Below are 14,146 nucleotides of genomic sequence, written 5' to 3'. Positions count from 1 at the left end.
AGGGATAGAATTATATACTTCATTTTGTGATGACCCTTGTAATCCTGAAGTTATAACTGATCTTCTCACTTCGTTAAAAGCTTGAGGAACTGGTTTTGTTGAATTAAGTGTAACAACATCCTATAACAAACATATTCTTAGTTTTTAATTTTTTGAAACACTTCGAAAAATGTATTGTTAAGTCCAGGGTTTGAAATGTACTACAAGTAATTGCTTATAAAAATATGAATATGATTCATATGATAATATTTAATATAATTATTAATTATTTACCTTTAATTTATTTCGGAAACCTCGTTCTGCCAATTCAAAACCATGTGTTCCGTGATTATGTGGCTTAGACATAACTACTATATGTTTGAATGTTTAACTATTGCACGACCGCCGCAATTATCCACACATTTATAATATTCGTTGTCTCCACGTTTTCGGTCTATTCTGTGAATATAATTGTTCACTACAAGTAAGTCCTGATTTTTTTCTGACTTAATTTTAAACCATTCCATAACGGAAAAATTAAAATAATATATATTTATGAATAAATTTTTTTGCAGTACCTAACGCAATGAAATATAATCGCAAACTAAAATCATAATCATTATTTGAAAACTGCGCAGTGGACTTATATTATATATATATATATATTTATAATATATTGATGGATGTCAATTATCATGTGATAGATACCTATAATACTATCTTATACTCACCATCAAATAAGTTTACAGATATCATAACGTGTGATAACCGATAGGTACCTTATACACACGATAAAATAAATTTACAGCTTATGATAGTATTATAGTTTTATTGCAATACCGCCGTAGCATGTCGCCAATATCATTTGTTGTCGGCGAATTGGGCTATTTTTAAAAAATATTAAAAACTGGTTTTTTGATCAAAAAACCGGGTGTCGGCGAATTGGGTGTCGGCGAACTGAGCACAAACCCGCCCGGACGCGTCAAGTCTTGCACTTGACGTTTGACTTACAGTGAAAAACATAGGTGGATAGATAGGTAGGTTAAGGTAGGTGTAACAAATATTGTAAAATTATAATATATTATACTATGTACACATAATTATTATATAGGTTACAAATGTTACAATAATAAACGTTTTGTAAAATAAAGTGGAACCTCGATAACTCGAATCAGTAGGGGGCGAAAAAAATTCGAATTATCAAAAATTCGACTTATAGAAGTTTGAGTTATCGAGGTTCCACTATATATATGTTTAAATGTGTGAATCGTATAGTGCATAGACATTTTTTTTTCATTTATTTCATTTTAAAATGTGTCAACATATTACGTCATGTTATTACAAGTTTACTAATACAATTAATGAATTAAGAATTTATACAGAGTGTCCCGTGAGGATTTACCCATTGCGATATCTCCCGAAATAATGGTGATATCGAAATTCTGGTTTTGTAATAAGACTCATAGGGATATGAACTACAATTACTTCATTTTTAAATTTATTTTAATGTTTTTGTAAAAAATTTAAGAAATATATTTTTTTATTTAATTATTTCCAAAAAAATTAAAGGTGGCCATTTTGTAGAGTTTATTTTTCTAAAAATATTGACGTTTCAAAATTTTAATTTCATTAATTTCACAATTTTTAATATTTTTTTCAGTTTCGAGAAAAATTGCGAATTATTTAACACCGTAATATTATACCCTCATAAAGTTAGCAGCACAACTATGACAGACACTCATGAAACACATCCAACAAATTTGTTGGCAACTTGTTGGACATTGTTATATATCAAACATGTGACCCGCCGCGCCGCGCGCATTCCCATACGGCCGGCCGAATATTTTCCGTGTTCCTAATAGTTATAAATTTATAATCATATTTTATTTCTTCAAAATAGAAAAATATTAAAAATCAGGAAATTAATGAAAATAAAATGTTTAAACGTCAATATTTTTATAAAAATAAACTCTACAAAATGGCCACCTTTAATTTTTTTGGAAATAATTAAATAAAAAAATATATTTCTTAAATTTTTTACAAAAACATTAAAATAAATTTAAAAATGAAGTAATTGTAGTTCATATCCCTATGAATCTTATAATAAAACCAGAATTTTGATATATCCATTATTTCGTAAGATATCGCAATGGATAAATCCTCGCGGAACACCCTGTAATTATTTGACTGATTTTAGAAGTAGATATTTTTTTATTTTTTTTTTTTACTAAACGAAATATACCCTCGGCGACATAGACCTAGGAGTAGATATTGTAGTGTTGGCAGTGATGTAAAAATACCGTATAATATTTTTCATTTGTATAATACGTGTATTATACATGTATTATACGTGTATTATACAGTATTTAAAAAAAAATTGTTTGGTGTTTACATTATTGTTAAATATAGTTATTTAAGTATAGTAAAATCAAAACTATTGAAGTTTATTGATGAATAATGATCCATTTTAAATATTAAATTAAATAATGGCAGTTATGAGTTAGGTAATTATAAATAAATAAAAATATATTGTTTCTAAGTTTAGAATATTAGATTTTAATATTTTTAGTAATTAGAATTAGTATTTAATTAATTAATTTGTGAGTATTTACAGTAATTACACAACTATTTAGACCCCAAACACGGCCAACACTATAGTATAACTTATAACACATAATACGAACTAATAACAATAAATAAAAGTTATAATATAGTATAAGAATAATTAATACCACCATTACACTAATAACTTATAAATAAATACATTTATGCAAAACGTGATGACTGATATGCCGTACAACCGCCATGGCGCATCAGTTAGTGGGGACCAGCTGTCGCGACACGTAACTGTCGTTATATCACTGTTATCAGTTGAAACAAAATGCATTGCACGCATAAACGGCGAATCGGCTTACCATTTATCACTCGTTTTTTTTTTTTTATACCATTTGTATTTTATTTTTTAATACACAACGTATAATACAATACTATACAGTTTGTATTATACAATTTACATCACTGAGTGTTGGTAATTGGTAGACGATAGTATCCAGTAATTTAAATAATATATTAGATTCATTATAGGTACAGTAAAAAATATTATAATTTACGTACATTTCACGAGCCCCCCCCCTCCCCAACCAGAATGATTTTTGAATTTTTTTTTGCTAAACTTTAGTGTGCCATTAGTGTGAATTTGTGTGACTAATTTCAGAATTTGTGCAATACTGGTTTAACCGTAAATTCTGAAATTAGTCACACAAATTCACACTACCTAATGGCACACTAAAGTTTAGCAAAAAAAAAAAAAATTTAAAAATCATACTTGGTGGGCTGGCAAAATGTACGTTTATAATTGTATTAAAGTTTTAAATCCTACAAGTATTATACCAGGTGATTATTTTAATATTGAACACTCATTATTTCAAAAATTATTAATGTTTTAGAAAATATTATTTTACATAGTTTCAAGTTGTTCAAAAACCAACGTTTTTATAATAAAAAATTATTTTTAAATATTTTTATCCTTATCATTTTTTAAGTGTTTTACTTTTTTGAATGACAACATTGAGTTTTAATTTCATATTCTAAAGCAGAATATTTTTCTAAGTATTTTGATTCATAAAAATCGAGTTTAGGATGAGTAGTTTATGAGTTATAAGTAGGTATTTAAAGTTTAGACAAGCGGAGTAGTGGACAAACATTTTGCTGGGTAAACTACTTGTCTTAAATTCAATTTTTATAAATCAAAATACTTAGAAAAATATTCTGCTTTGGAATATGAAATTAAAACTCTATGTTGTCATTTAAAAAAGTAAAAACATTATAAAGATAAAAAATATTTTAAAATAAATGTTTTAATAAAAACGTTGGTTTTTGAACAAATTGAAACTATGTAAAAAATATTTTCAAAAACATTAGTAATTTTTGTAATAATGATTGTTCAATGATAAAAGAATCACCCGGTACATTATAACATAGGTATTATTAATTTATAAATAATTTAATATTATCGCTGAACGGATATGTGGAGGTACCTAAATAAAATTACAGTCAGCACGGTGCAATGGTACATACTATATTTCTACGTATGCGATTTGATAAAAAATTCAGAAAGAACAAAATACATTTATTTAACGAAGTTTGACTAATAACACTTACAAATCGAATATTTAATAATGAACTATTATTAAAAATTCTCAAAATGTCATAGGTTTTGATAATACGATTGAAACTGTTAAAAACCAAAATTGATCTAATGGAAATATTTGAAATGTCAGAAGTAGACACCTGAGCACATTTTGATAAAAAAAATCATGGTATATGCAAAAATTTAATATGATTAAGTAAATTGTGTAGAACAAAACTTGAATTGCAGTCAATTTAATAACAGTAGTATAATAAATTAAGTTATTAGGCAGAACTTCAAAATAAAATATGAACACTGCAAAATAATATTGTTTTCAATGTAAATACAACCCAATATAATTTAAATTTTGTCACCCAATGGCCTATGTCACCGAGGATATTTTTCGTGAAAAAAAAAAATTTATAAAAATGTAAAAATTACTCAATAAGGCGACACCAGTAAATTTCCTTCGACATCAAAATTCATTATTGGGTATTCAAAAAAACAATATTAAGGTCCACGCGACGAAGGATTAATAATGACCTATACTTTAAGTCGAACAAAAGCTACCACATTAAACATGAAATCTTATTAAACTCGGTTGAGTATATAGTTTCATTAGCATTGGTATTTTTTTATTATATCATGTTATCTGACTTAAATGAAAATATAAACAGCATAATATTTATAAATACATTACTAGGTACCCAAAAATATATTTATAATAATTAAAATATTCATTTGACAATTTAACGCCTGCATGTTATTTCTATAGTACCTATATTGTTATACCTACACAAAATATTGTGAACGAGTTAATTATTATTGCTTATTGAGAACTACAATCGTCTGGGTTTCAAGATGAAGACAAAATCATTTATAGCACTAGGTGCAATAGCCAGTATAGGATTGGTATGGATGAGCAGACGATTTTTGTACAAAAAAGCAAAAGGAATTTTATTAAAGGTACACATAATTATGCCGAATATGTCAGCATAATCGAAAAGATAAATTAATTTTTTACAAACGTAGAAGTTAAATAAATTTATACACAAAATTAGGTTTTATAAAATATTGTGACTTAAACTTTTAGAACGAACAAGATCTAGTAAACGTACAGAGTACTTCGGCTGCTCAACTAACTCCATACTTCGTCTGAAACCTCATAACGGCTGATAGAGTAATATGAATATAATTAATTAATATGTCTTTTTAAACTTTTTGGGCAAATATGTTATGGAATACAATATAACGATTAGTCGATTGTGAGAAAAAAGAGTGACTAATTGAATGTGTTTGAGGAGTCACGTCGATATTTAGTATTACAGATGACTGATCTAAATTTAAGAGGACGCTACACCCACATTTGTTGTCTCCGTCTCACAAGTGCGTAATATTGCAAAAACTGTTTCGCGCGGGAAAGAACCGAGAAAGATATAACTAAGAAACGAAATTTTCACCACATAAAAGGGAGAATTTTGACTGTGCAATATCGTTTTTATTTTTTCGATATCACTTATACAAAAAAATTCTTATTATTTTATAATATATTAATTTTGTGTTTTTTTAAACATGAGTAACTTTTTTTGTAGTTCTGATATCGAAAAAATAAAAACGATATTGCACAGACAAAATTCTCCCTTTTATGTGGTGAAAATTTCGTTTCTTAGTTATATCTTTCTCGGTTCTTTCCCGCGCGAAACATCTGTATTTAGATCTGTATTTACATCTATATTATCTGTAATACTAAATATCGACGTGACTCCTTAAACACATTCAATTAGTCACTCTTTTTTCTCACAATCGACTAATCGTTATATTATATTCCATACATATTTGCCCAAAAAGTTAATCTTTCAATAAAGTTTTAAGACTAAGTAAGTTAAGCAATTATGTAATGGATGTCCCACGGAGATCTGACAAATGAAATAACTTTTGTTCTAATCAATATTGTTTGAAAATTTCTTTTAAATATAATTCATAGACACTTGCGCTACATTTTTTATTTTTTTATTTTTTAATACTGAAAATAAAAAACTTAAAAATTGATAAAAATTTTTTTCGAAATATTCAATATAGCCAATTTGTAAATCTGATTTTCAGAAAAATTTATATGGTAAAAACACTTATTTAAGTCAAATGGCTGATTTTTTACAATTTTTTTAAATATCAATATTTTTGTTAAGTAAATTATGATCTTATGTTAGACACATTTTAATTTCAAATAATATAAAGTTTTTTTTTAAATATTTTATAAGAACATTTTTAAATAGGTGCATGTTAAAATGTAATTATTTTTTTTATTGTATTTATTTTAATAATATGTGATGTATAAACTATAAAATATTTAATTACTATGATTTAACCCCTTAATGCATATTGTACCATATGTGGCACATACTGGTTTTTTATTATTTGTGTCTAAAATAATTGAAATATTCCAAAACTGCATGCATGGCCAGATTTGGCACGAAAAGGCATATAAAAACTATGTAAGGTGCTGCCCTCTAGGATTAAAATTGTGCTGGCTATTACGAATAACATCATGGATATAATAATTATCATGTTATCAGTTGTGTTGTTGATTTCAAACAATGATAAGACATTTTTAAACGTGACTATTATGCATGGTGTGTCAAATATGGCACTTACAAAAATATTGATAAGTGACTATTATGCATGATGTGCCATATTTGGTACACAATAAACTTTACATTATAACTTCCAAATTTTTAACTTTAAATTTTTTTTATTTTTTTTCCCATAATCAGGAGAAAATTTTAATTGGGATTTTTTTCCAGTCAAAAATAAAAAATCATGCAGAAAGGGGTTAACTATAATTTACTTAACAAAAATATTGATATTTAAAAAAATTGTAAAAAATTCAGCAATTTGACTTAAATAAGTGTTATTACCATAGACATTTTTCTGAAAATTATATTTACAAATTGGCTTATATTTTCAGTATTAAAAAATAAAAATAAAAAATGTAGCGCAAGTGTTCATGAATTATATTTAAAAAAATTTTTTTTTTAATATTGATTAGAACAAAAGTTATTTCATTTGTCAGATCTCCGTGGGACACCCAGGCCGATTGTGACGAGATCTAGCATTTGGCCTGTTTTTGGAGCTCCATGGCAGCAGGTATCAAACTATATAAGTATTCGGCACGGGTTTTTTCCGCTGGGTGCGTCTGCAGCCACCAGATTCGGGTGGACGATTCGTTTAATTTATGCATTGTTTCCCAAAATTGGTAACCCTGGGTAACGTCTATACACGCGTTCGCAGCCAACTCCAATCCGACGCGGTCAGCTTCCGTTTCATGAGACCTTATCGTAGCCAGCTTCACACACACATGTAATATAAATTGAAACATTAAAACTGCCAATATTGACTGAGAGAGCGGCAGCGCAACCGCTAAGACCATGGATACAGGTAACGCGCACAGTAGATGGACCACTAAATTTACGCTGTTATAATGGTTCATGTGCCGGAGCACGCAATGAGCCAGCTCATGGCCGATTATTATCGATAGCTGATCGTCGTTAGCAAAGGCCGCCAGTCCAGAGAACACAAAAATGAATCCATTGCCCGCGACAAATGCGTTTATTATCGGGGTGTCCACAACCACCACACTCCAATGGCGGTTACGGATTTCATCGATCTTCAAGTTGGCGTTCAACAGACGAGACGTCACGCCAGCCACACGTTTATGTGTAGGATGTTCGATTTCCAGTAGGCAACATTTGCTCATCGCGCCCAACATACTAGCCACCTCTTTGTCGGCTTCTACTTCCAACATCCGTTCGTTGAATATGAACAGTCGCCACATGTTCGTCCATGGGTCCAATTCCATGTTAAACGACAGGAACGTTCCTATTAGACATAGTCCGGTGGTTATTGTCATGCTAATGGCTAAGCGGTGTTTCCAGGCCATATCCTTGAAGAGTCGTCTCGTTTCAGGAGCGCGCTTGAACCACCAGGACCGCACCGCCAGACCACTGATTACTGATAGAATCAACGAAAAATCACGCCTACTCGTAGTATGACTGTAAATATGTATTAAAATAATATTATTATTGCTGTAGTGGAAATATTGTTAGAGCCATTAAAATTTCTATTTTTCATAAAATATTTCTTTAGCATAGTAGTAAGGTGAAAACCATAATTCAAATTACATTAAATAGCTGTAATATCAGCAGTAGAATATTTAATTACTCGATATAACTCGAAGCGTTTTTATTATAAGAGCTATTGCAAAGAATCATCATATATACATACCATAGACCATAGTACATAAAATAGTCAGTTATGTTAATATTACAATACTCTTTTAATTTAAATAGATTACCAGACGTGATTTCGCATCAGTAGAGCTTGTTTTGGTATTTTCAGCGCGGGATTCAGAGTCTTGCAATATGGCAAACTACTCATACGACTGATATGTGACATTGAGTATCTTGCGGTTTGAATTGACAAGAACGAAACATTTCTTGAGAGAAGTGAAGAAAACATTTTGTAAATAATGTCAATATATTTTAAATAAAGCAAAACTTTTGGTATTAAATCTGAAAAAATATAAACAAATATAGATACGTATCGTAGCTAGGAAACGCATTTTCTCAAATATTTATTATAAAGTTTGTCAACAACGTTAATACTTACGCGGCAAAAAGAAATTAGTTGATAGAAATATTATTATGGGTATTTATTGTAACAATTTGATGAAATCATTTTTACCTAAATCCTGATTTATTGGTTAATCAAACCAATCATGATCGAGGTATAAAAATATAACACAATCTTTCAATTTATAAAATAATTATTAATTTCTTCATCTCTTAATGGTCTTGACTTGCGTCTCTCCATAGGAATATTTATCAATAATTGATGATTTAGAATTAAATAATTTAGTATAAGATTTAGACGTATTTAACGATGAAATATTTAGTGAAGGCGAAAATAAAGAATTAAAAACTGACCCTATAACTATTGATTTATTAAATAAAAGTTTAGGGTTAATTAATTTAGAAGCGTTTGAAAATAGTCCTTCTACTACCGGTCTACATATAGTGAATTCATAATGAATATATACCAACAAAAATAATAGTAAAAAATAAAATGCTAGAAAATAGTGAAATTATGAAACCTAAAAGTGCCATCGACACAATAAAATTAATTCAATCTTATTCAGGTTAAACTGAGATACAGTAGAAATCGGTTATTACGAGTTCCGAGGACTAGCTAGTTTTTTTTGTTATAACCGGTAGCTCGTTGTATGCGGTTACAACGAGCATTTGTTGTAAACTTGCAACCGATTAAAAACGGGAAATACAAATTTCAAATTTTTCAAATTTTTTATTTTACTTATAATCGATATTAATACTGAATTAATACATACATTTATTATTGACTATTATAATTGGAGATTTAATACTTTACTTATCAACACATATTACTTGAACATGATTATTAAACATTTGAATTTAATTTCTTAAAATAATCTTTGATCGAACTTTGCCTCGTTTATTTAGTGTTAATCGGTGTTTCTAATAAAGACAACGCTTTTCTTTCAGCATCTGTACCTTCATATTTTGTGTGACAACATCTTTCTAGTGCCCTCAATGATGCATTATGAGCTTCGGATATTGACAGTGCAGTTTCCAACTCATCACACCCGTCGATGTTACATTACGCTGAGCTTTATACAGCACTTTTATGACATCCAAAACAGTTGTTTTCGATTCTACTTGATTCTCAATATCCTCAATCATTTTCAGTACCAACTGATTTCGGTAATGAGCTTTAAAGTTCCTCATAACGCCCTGGTCCATCGGTTGAAGTAGTAACCTGTTCGTAGCAGCTGGAAGATCGTCAGGGGCGGATTGGCAAATTTTTTCGGCCCATTCATCGAAAATGTAACTCTCCCCCTCTCTCTTTCCCTAACCATAAAAACACATGGTTTTACTTAAATTTCAAAATGAATTTAGTTTCACCCTTAAATCAATAAAATATATAATACTTATATTTAAGCTACCTATACCAGTAGTGCGTTAGTCAGATAAGTTTAACCTGTTCTAACTTGATCTTAAAGTTTGATCTTACTACACTTTTAAATATTTATTTTTTTTTTTTATTTATTTAAAATTACAATGTTTCAACATATTACAGGTTATTACAAGGTATTATTTTTAAATATTTATAGAAAATATCCTATTTTGTAACAATAGACGTTCAATTTAAACTTTCATTTAATGTTCTATCTTTTTATATAAATATTAAATACATTTTATTATTTTTCCAACTGTCCATAACATATTGTCTTGTCTTTACTTAATAATAACAATTGACAGTTTTCTCCACAATCATTCTTTTTCATTTTTTTTATTAGATAATTTAATTAATAATAATTACATTTTTAATACATAAATATAATATTATGAATGAAATTTTATAGTTAAGTACATGTACCTAAATGGCTTAATTTAATAACTGAGTTCTCTAAGAAGCAATTTACTCTTGTTTTTTAACTGTTCAATTACTTGGTCCGAATCTACATTACTCAAAATATCTATGTTTGAAGCCATTAGCATAAAAGCTTCTAATTTATCTTCATTCATAGTATTTCTCAAGCAAGTTTTAATTACTTTTAAAATTGAAAAAGATCGTTCACAAGCCACCTAGTTTAAAGCAAATAAAGTATAAATAAATAACATTTAAGCTAAAACAATAAAAATATTTAAGGCATTACCTGAGTTGAAGGAAGCATGAGTAGATATTTATAAGCTAGTGTTAGTTGTTGATATGCATCACTATAAAGCTTATATTTCATCAATACATTAAAGCAGCAAACAGCACAATTTTTACACACTTTTTTTTCATTACAAGACTTTTTCAAAATATTCAGATCATCATCCTCAGAAATATCATTATCTATATATGATTCAGGTAATGATATTTTTAATTTATTCCAACTAGAGGCAAAATGTAATAACTCTGATTGTAAGCTATCCAATGTAATATCTTTATTAAATGTTTTGAGTTTTATGGCAAGCGCACTTAAAGAATTTGGTGGCAACCCATTAATAAAATCATCAAAATGAATTGGTGACAAACATGCCAAGTCCATATATATTTGATTATTTTTAATGAATCTTTTTTCCATACTTTCTACTACTTTATCCATCACATAATTATATATTTCTACAGTAAATTTGTTAAATGGATCAACTATTGGGTCATCTTCTGTTAACTCTTCAAAAGCTTTTTTTTTTCCTTAATCTTAATTTTGGTAACTCAGTTTCAATAGTTATGTCCAACTCTTCTTCATTTTAATCAATAAATGATTCTAGTTTATTATTAGCATTAATAATAAATGCATCAACCTGATTTTTTAACCCTTTAACATCTCTTTGAATATATTGTAATTCTTTATGAGCTATATTAACTAATTGTTGAGATTTATGCAAATCCATTCCATTTGTCTGTAAATATTTTGACAATGGGGAAGTTATTTTGTAAATTCTTAGGTACATAAAGGCTGTAAGCAATGTAGAATATTTTAACATTGATTCCTTAAAATTCTTAGCTTTGGATCTTATTTCTATTGAAAAATGTTCAGAAGTTTCTATTTCATACAGTGAAATTAATAATTCAATATATAAACAATCAGTGGATTTTATACTACCAAAAATTTTGCTTAATGCTTCTTCTTTTGCCCACCATCTAGTTTCTCCAATTAATTGGAGTTTTCTATGTTTTACATCAGACCTTGTAGCTTTTGACCAAACAGCCATACGTTGATATGATTCTTTAAAAAATGCAGCTAACCCATTTAATAAAGAAAAAACTGATGCAGTAGCAATAGATGTTTTAGTTATATCCGATAACACCAAATTTAGAATATGGCTGTAACACCATACATGAACATTACCAGGTGATTCATCTGATAACCATTTAGAAAATCCATTATAAATGCCCTGCATCGATGCAGCACCATCTGTTGCATTGGCAATGCAATATTTAATGTTTAAATTATTATTTGTAAGAACATTAGAAAGCAATTTGAAAATACCCTTTCCTGAACTATCTATACAGTTTACAACAGCTATGAGTTTTTCATGAATCCCATTAGAATTAACATATCTAATCACAATTGCACACTGATCTTTATCTGCTACATCTTGGGTGGTATCTAGTTCAACAGAAAACATTCCAGCTTCTACAATTTGACTAGCTATGCATTTTTTAATAAGATCACTGATACATTCAATTATTTGATTAACTGTTGTCTTTGAAATTAAGGTTAATAAACCACCTCTAGTTTTATTTCCAGAATTATGTGATACTTGACTTTTTTTAATAATATTATCTAAATATTCATTCAGAACAACATCATATTTTTTTAGTAATAATAGTATATCTAGAAAATTGCCATGATCAACTGAGTTATTATGTAAAGTATAAGCAGCTTCATTATTTTTTCCGCGGTAACTAAGGCTACGTTTACCAATTAATTTAATTACATCTATTATGCGTTCAAGTGCATTGAGTCTTTGTTTAGTTAAAATTTTTCTTGAATTTAATTGATTCACAAATAAAAGGTTATCTATGTTAGTCTTGTGAATGTGCAAAAAATATGCTTCTATACTTACATAGTGGTCTAATATATTTTCATGTTCTTGAATACGTTGGTAGGTATGAGACCATGTATTCATACCTAGTACAAATTAATTATTTTTTGAACAAAAAGCTAAACATACTGTACAAAATAATGATTTTCCATCAAATGTGAGCCAAAATCTATTAGTTCCGTCTGCTTTATAAAAAACCTTTTTACAGTTGAAAAATGTATGTGAAACAGGTTGCAAAGGATGATATTCAAAATAATTGTCAAGCATTAGAGGAAGTGGTTTCTTAAACATTGATTCTGAGACATTCAAATTCATAACCTTTACCTGGAATTAACACAATTTTTTTTTTTAATTTTTATTAGAAAATTTAACAATCTTGTACATAGTAGATACAATAAAATGAAGAGATAATAATATAGGTACAAGATATAACACAATGATATAAATTTATAATATAATACATTTAATAATATTATAAAACTAAAAACACTTACTTCACACAAATCATCAATTGCATCATCTTTATTTGATGATATTTGACTTAAATTATCATGTATTTTCTCAGACTTGTCTAAGACTTCGTTCTAAATTAAAAGTAAATTTAAATTATTACTAAACTAAGTAAACTATCTGTTGATGGATTTGTATAACCTTTTTAAGCTATGTACTGAATTTAATTATTAAATATTTATATATATATATATAGGTATATAACTTATAAGTATTTAACATGGAAACTTAAGTTGAAAATGTATAGAATGTAAATAAATGCATACCTTCAATTTAGAAAACATAACACGAATATCACCACATATTTTTGCATTATCCATTAAAAGTGTTCTCTTTTTTTCTCGTAACTTTTCGGCACCACCCTTCTTTCGTTTTCCATTGGAGTCACACATAATTTATATTACACAGGGCAAAAAAACAAATTTCAAATTGAATTTTTTCACTAAATAGTAAATGTACAAATGTAATTACTATTACTACGGTCTACGGTAACTCATTAGCGCGTTCACTGCCGACCATATTATGCAATAGCGCGCGCGTGCCACGTAGCCATTTCCTAAAACCAGTCTTGAAAACATAGATAAAAACTGAGAAAAATATTCTATAAATAAGGAATTTGTTGTTTATCGTACACTTTTTCGGCCACTAATAGTACGAATGTACTAATAAAGTAATAAGTACCAAAATAAAATAATACTTTCATATTTAATTTTTCTTATTATACAAAAATATAATTTATTTTTGTAATTATATTGTAAATAAAGTGGCCCTTATAAGAACCGGCCCATCGGGAAGATTCCCGATTTCCCGATGGGCCCATCCGCCCCTGAAGATCGTTAATCAAGTTCGTTTCATTTTACTCGTTATAGCCGATAATTCGTACCTAATAACAAAT

General features: G+C 28.3%; 3 protein-coding genes across 4 annotated transcripts; all 3 read right to left on the bottom strand.

Moving 5' to 3' along the window:
- Positions 1-7,033: 7,033 nt before the first annotated feature.
- Positions 7,034-10,253, bottom strand: LOC107166438 (metalloendopeptidase OMA1, mitochondrial-like). Of its 2 annotated transcripts, XM_089226466.1 has the most exons (3): positions 9,694-10,253; positions 8,460-8,676; positions 7,034-8,157 (listed from the first exon to the last, which is right to left on the bottom strand). In XM_089226466.1, exons 2-3 carry the CDS (start codon positions 8,621-8,623, stop codon positions 7,215-7,217), a joined length of 1,107 nt encoding a protein of 368 aa, XP_089082592.1. In that variant the 5' UTR covers positions 8,624-8,676; positions 9,694-10,253; the 3' UTR covers positions 7,034-7,214. The 2 variants fall into 2 exon arrangements, with proteins under 2 accessions (XP_089082592.1, XP_015370590.2); XM_015515104.2 differs by lacking the exon at positions 9,694-10,253 and having other exon boundaries at positions 8,460-9,524.
- On the bottom strand, positions 9,730-12,825 carry LOC149055895 (uncharacterized). Its single transcript, XM_089226970.1, has 4 exons — positions 11,494-12,825; positions 10,860-11,360; positions 10,651-10,788; positions 9,730-10,050 (listed from the first exon to the last, which is right to left on the bottom strand). The coding sequence occupies exons 1-4, from the start codon at positions 12,823-12,825 to the stop codon at positions 9,730-9,732; spliced, it is 2,292 nt and encodes a 763-aa protein (XP_089083096.1).
- On the bottom strand, positions 12,733-13,755 carry LOC107169752 (uncharacterized). Its single transcript, XM_015519588.2, has 3 exons — positions 13,518-13,755; positions 13,236-13,325; positions 12,733-13,065 (listed from the first exon to the last, which is right to left on the bottom strand). The coding sequence occupies exons 1-3, from the start codon at positions 13,641-13,643 to the stop codon at positions 12,838-12,840; spliced, it is 444 nt and encodes a 147-aa protein (XP_015375074.2). The 5' UTR covers positions 13,644-13,755; the 3' UTR covers positions 12,733-12,837.
- Between the last annotated feature and the right edge of the window lie 391 nt (positions 13,756-14,146).

Source organism: Diuraphis noxia, unplaced genomic scaffold (genome assembly GCF_037042655.1).
Source record: "Diuraphis noxia isolate RWA-SAM2 unplaced genomic scaffold, SU_Dnox_SAM2 contig0004, whole genome shotgun sequence".
Taxonomy (NCBI): Eukaryota; Metazoa; Arthropoda; class Insecta; order Hemiptera; family Aphididae; genus Diuraphis; species Diuraphis noxia.
This window is presented reverse-complemented; position numbering and strand designations above follow the sequence as displayed.

Excerpts from the sequence above, each read along its gene's own strand:
- LOC149055895 (XM_089226970.1), bottom strand. The coding sequence starts at position 12,825 with ATGAATACATGGTCTCATACCTACCAACGTATTCAAGAACATGAAAAT. Across the intron at positions 10,789-10,859 it reads TCATGCTTCCTTCAACTCAG|GTGGCTTGTGAACGATCTTT; the intron begins GTAATGCCTTAA and ends GCTTTAAACTAG. Across the intron at positions 10,051-10,650 it reads GTAATGTAGATTCGGACCAA|GGAAAGAGAGAGGGGGAGAG; the intron begins GTAATTGAACAG and ends TTTTATGGTTAG.
- LOC107166438 (XM_089226466.1), bottom strand. The coding sequence starts at position 8,623 with ATGTTTTCTTCACTTCTCTCAAGAAATGTTTCGTTCTTGTCAATTCAA. Across the intron at positions 8,158-8,459 it reads CTGATGCGAAATCACGTCTG|TCATACTACGAGTAGGCGTG; the intron begins GTAATCTATTTA and ends ACATATTTACAG.
- LOC107169752 (XM_015519588.2), bottom strand. The coding sequence starts at position 13,643 with ATGTGTGACTCCAATGGAAAACGAAAGAAGGGTGGTGCCGAAAAGTTA. Across the intron at positions 13,326-13,517 it reads TTATGTTTTCTAAATTGAAG|AACGAAGTCTTAGACAAGTC; the intron begins GTATGCATTTAT and ends CTTTTAATTTAG. Across the intron at positions 13,066-13,235 it reads CAATTGATGATTTGTGTGAA|GTAAAGGTTATGAATTTGAA; the intron begins GTAAGTGTTTTT and ends TGTTAATTCCAG.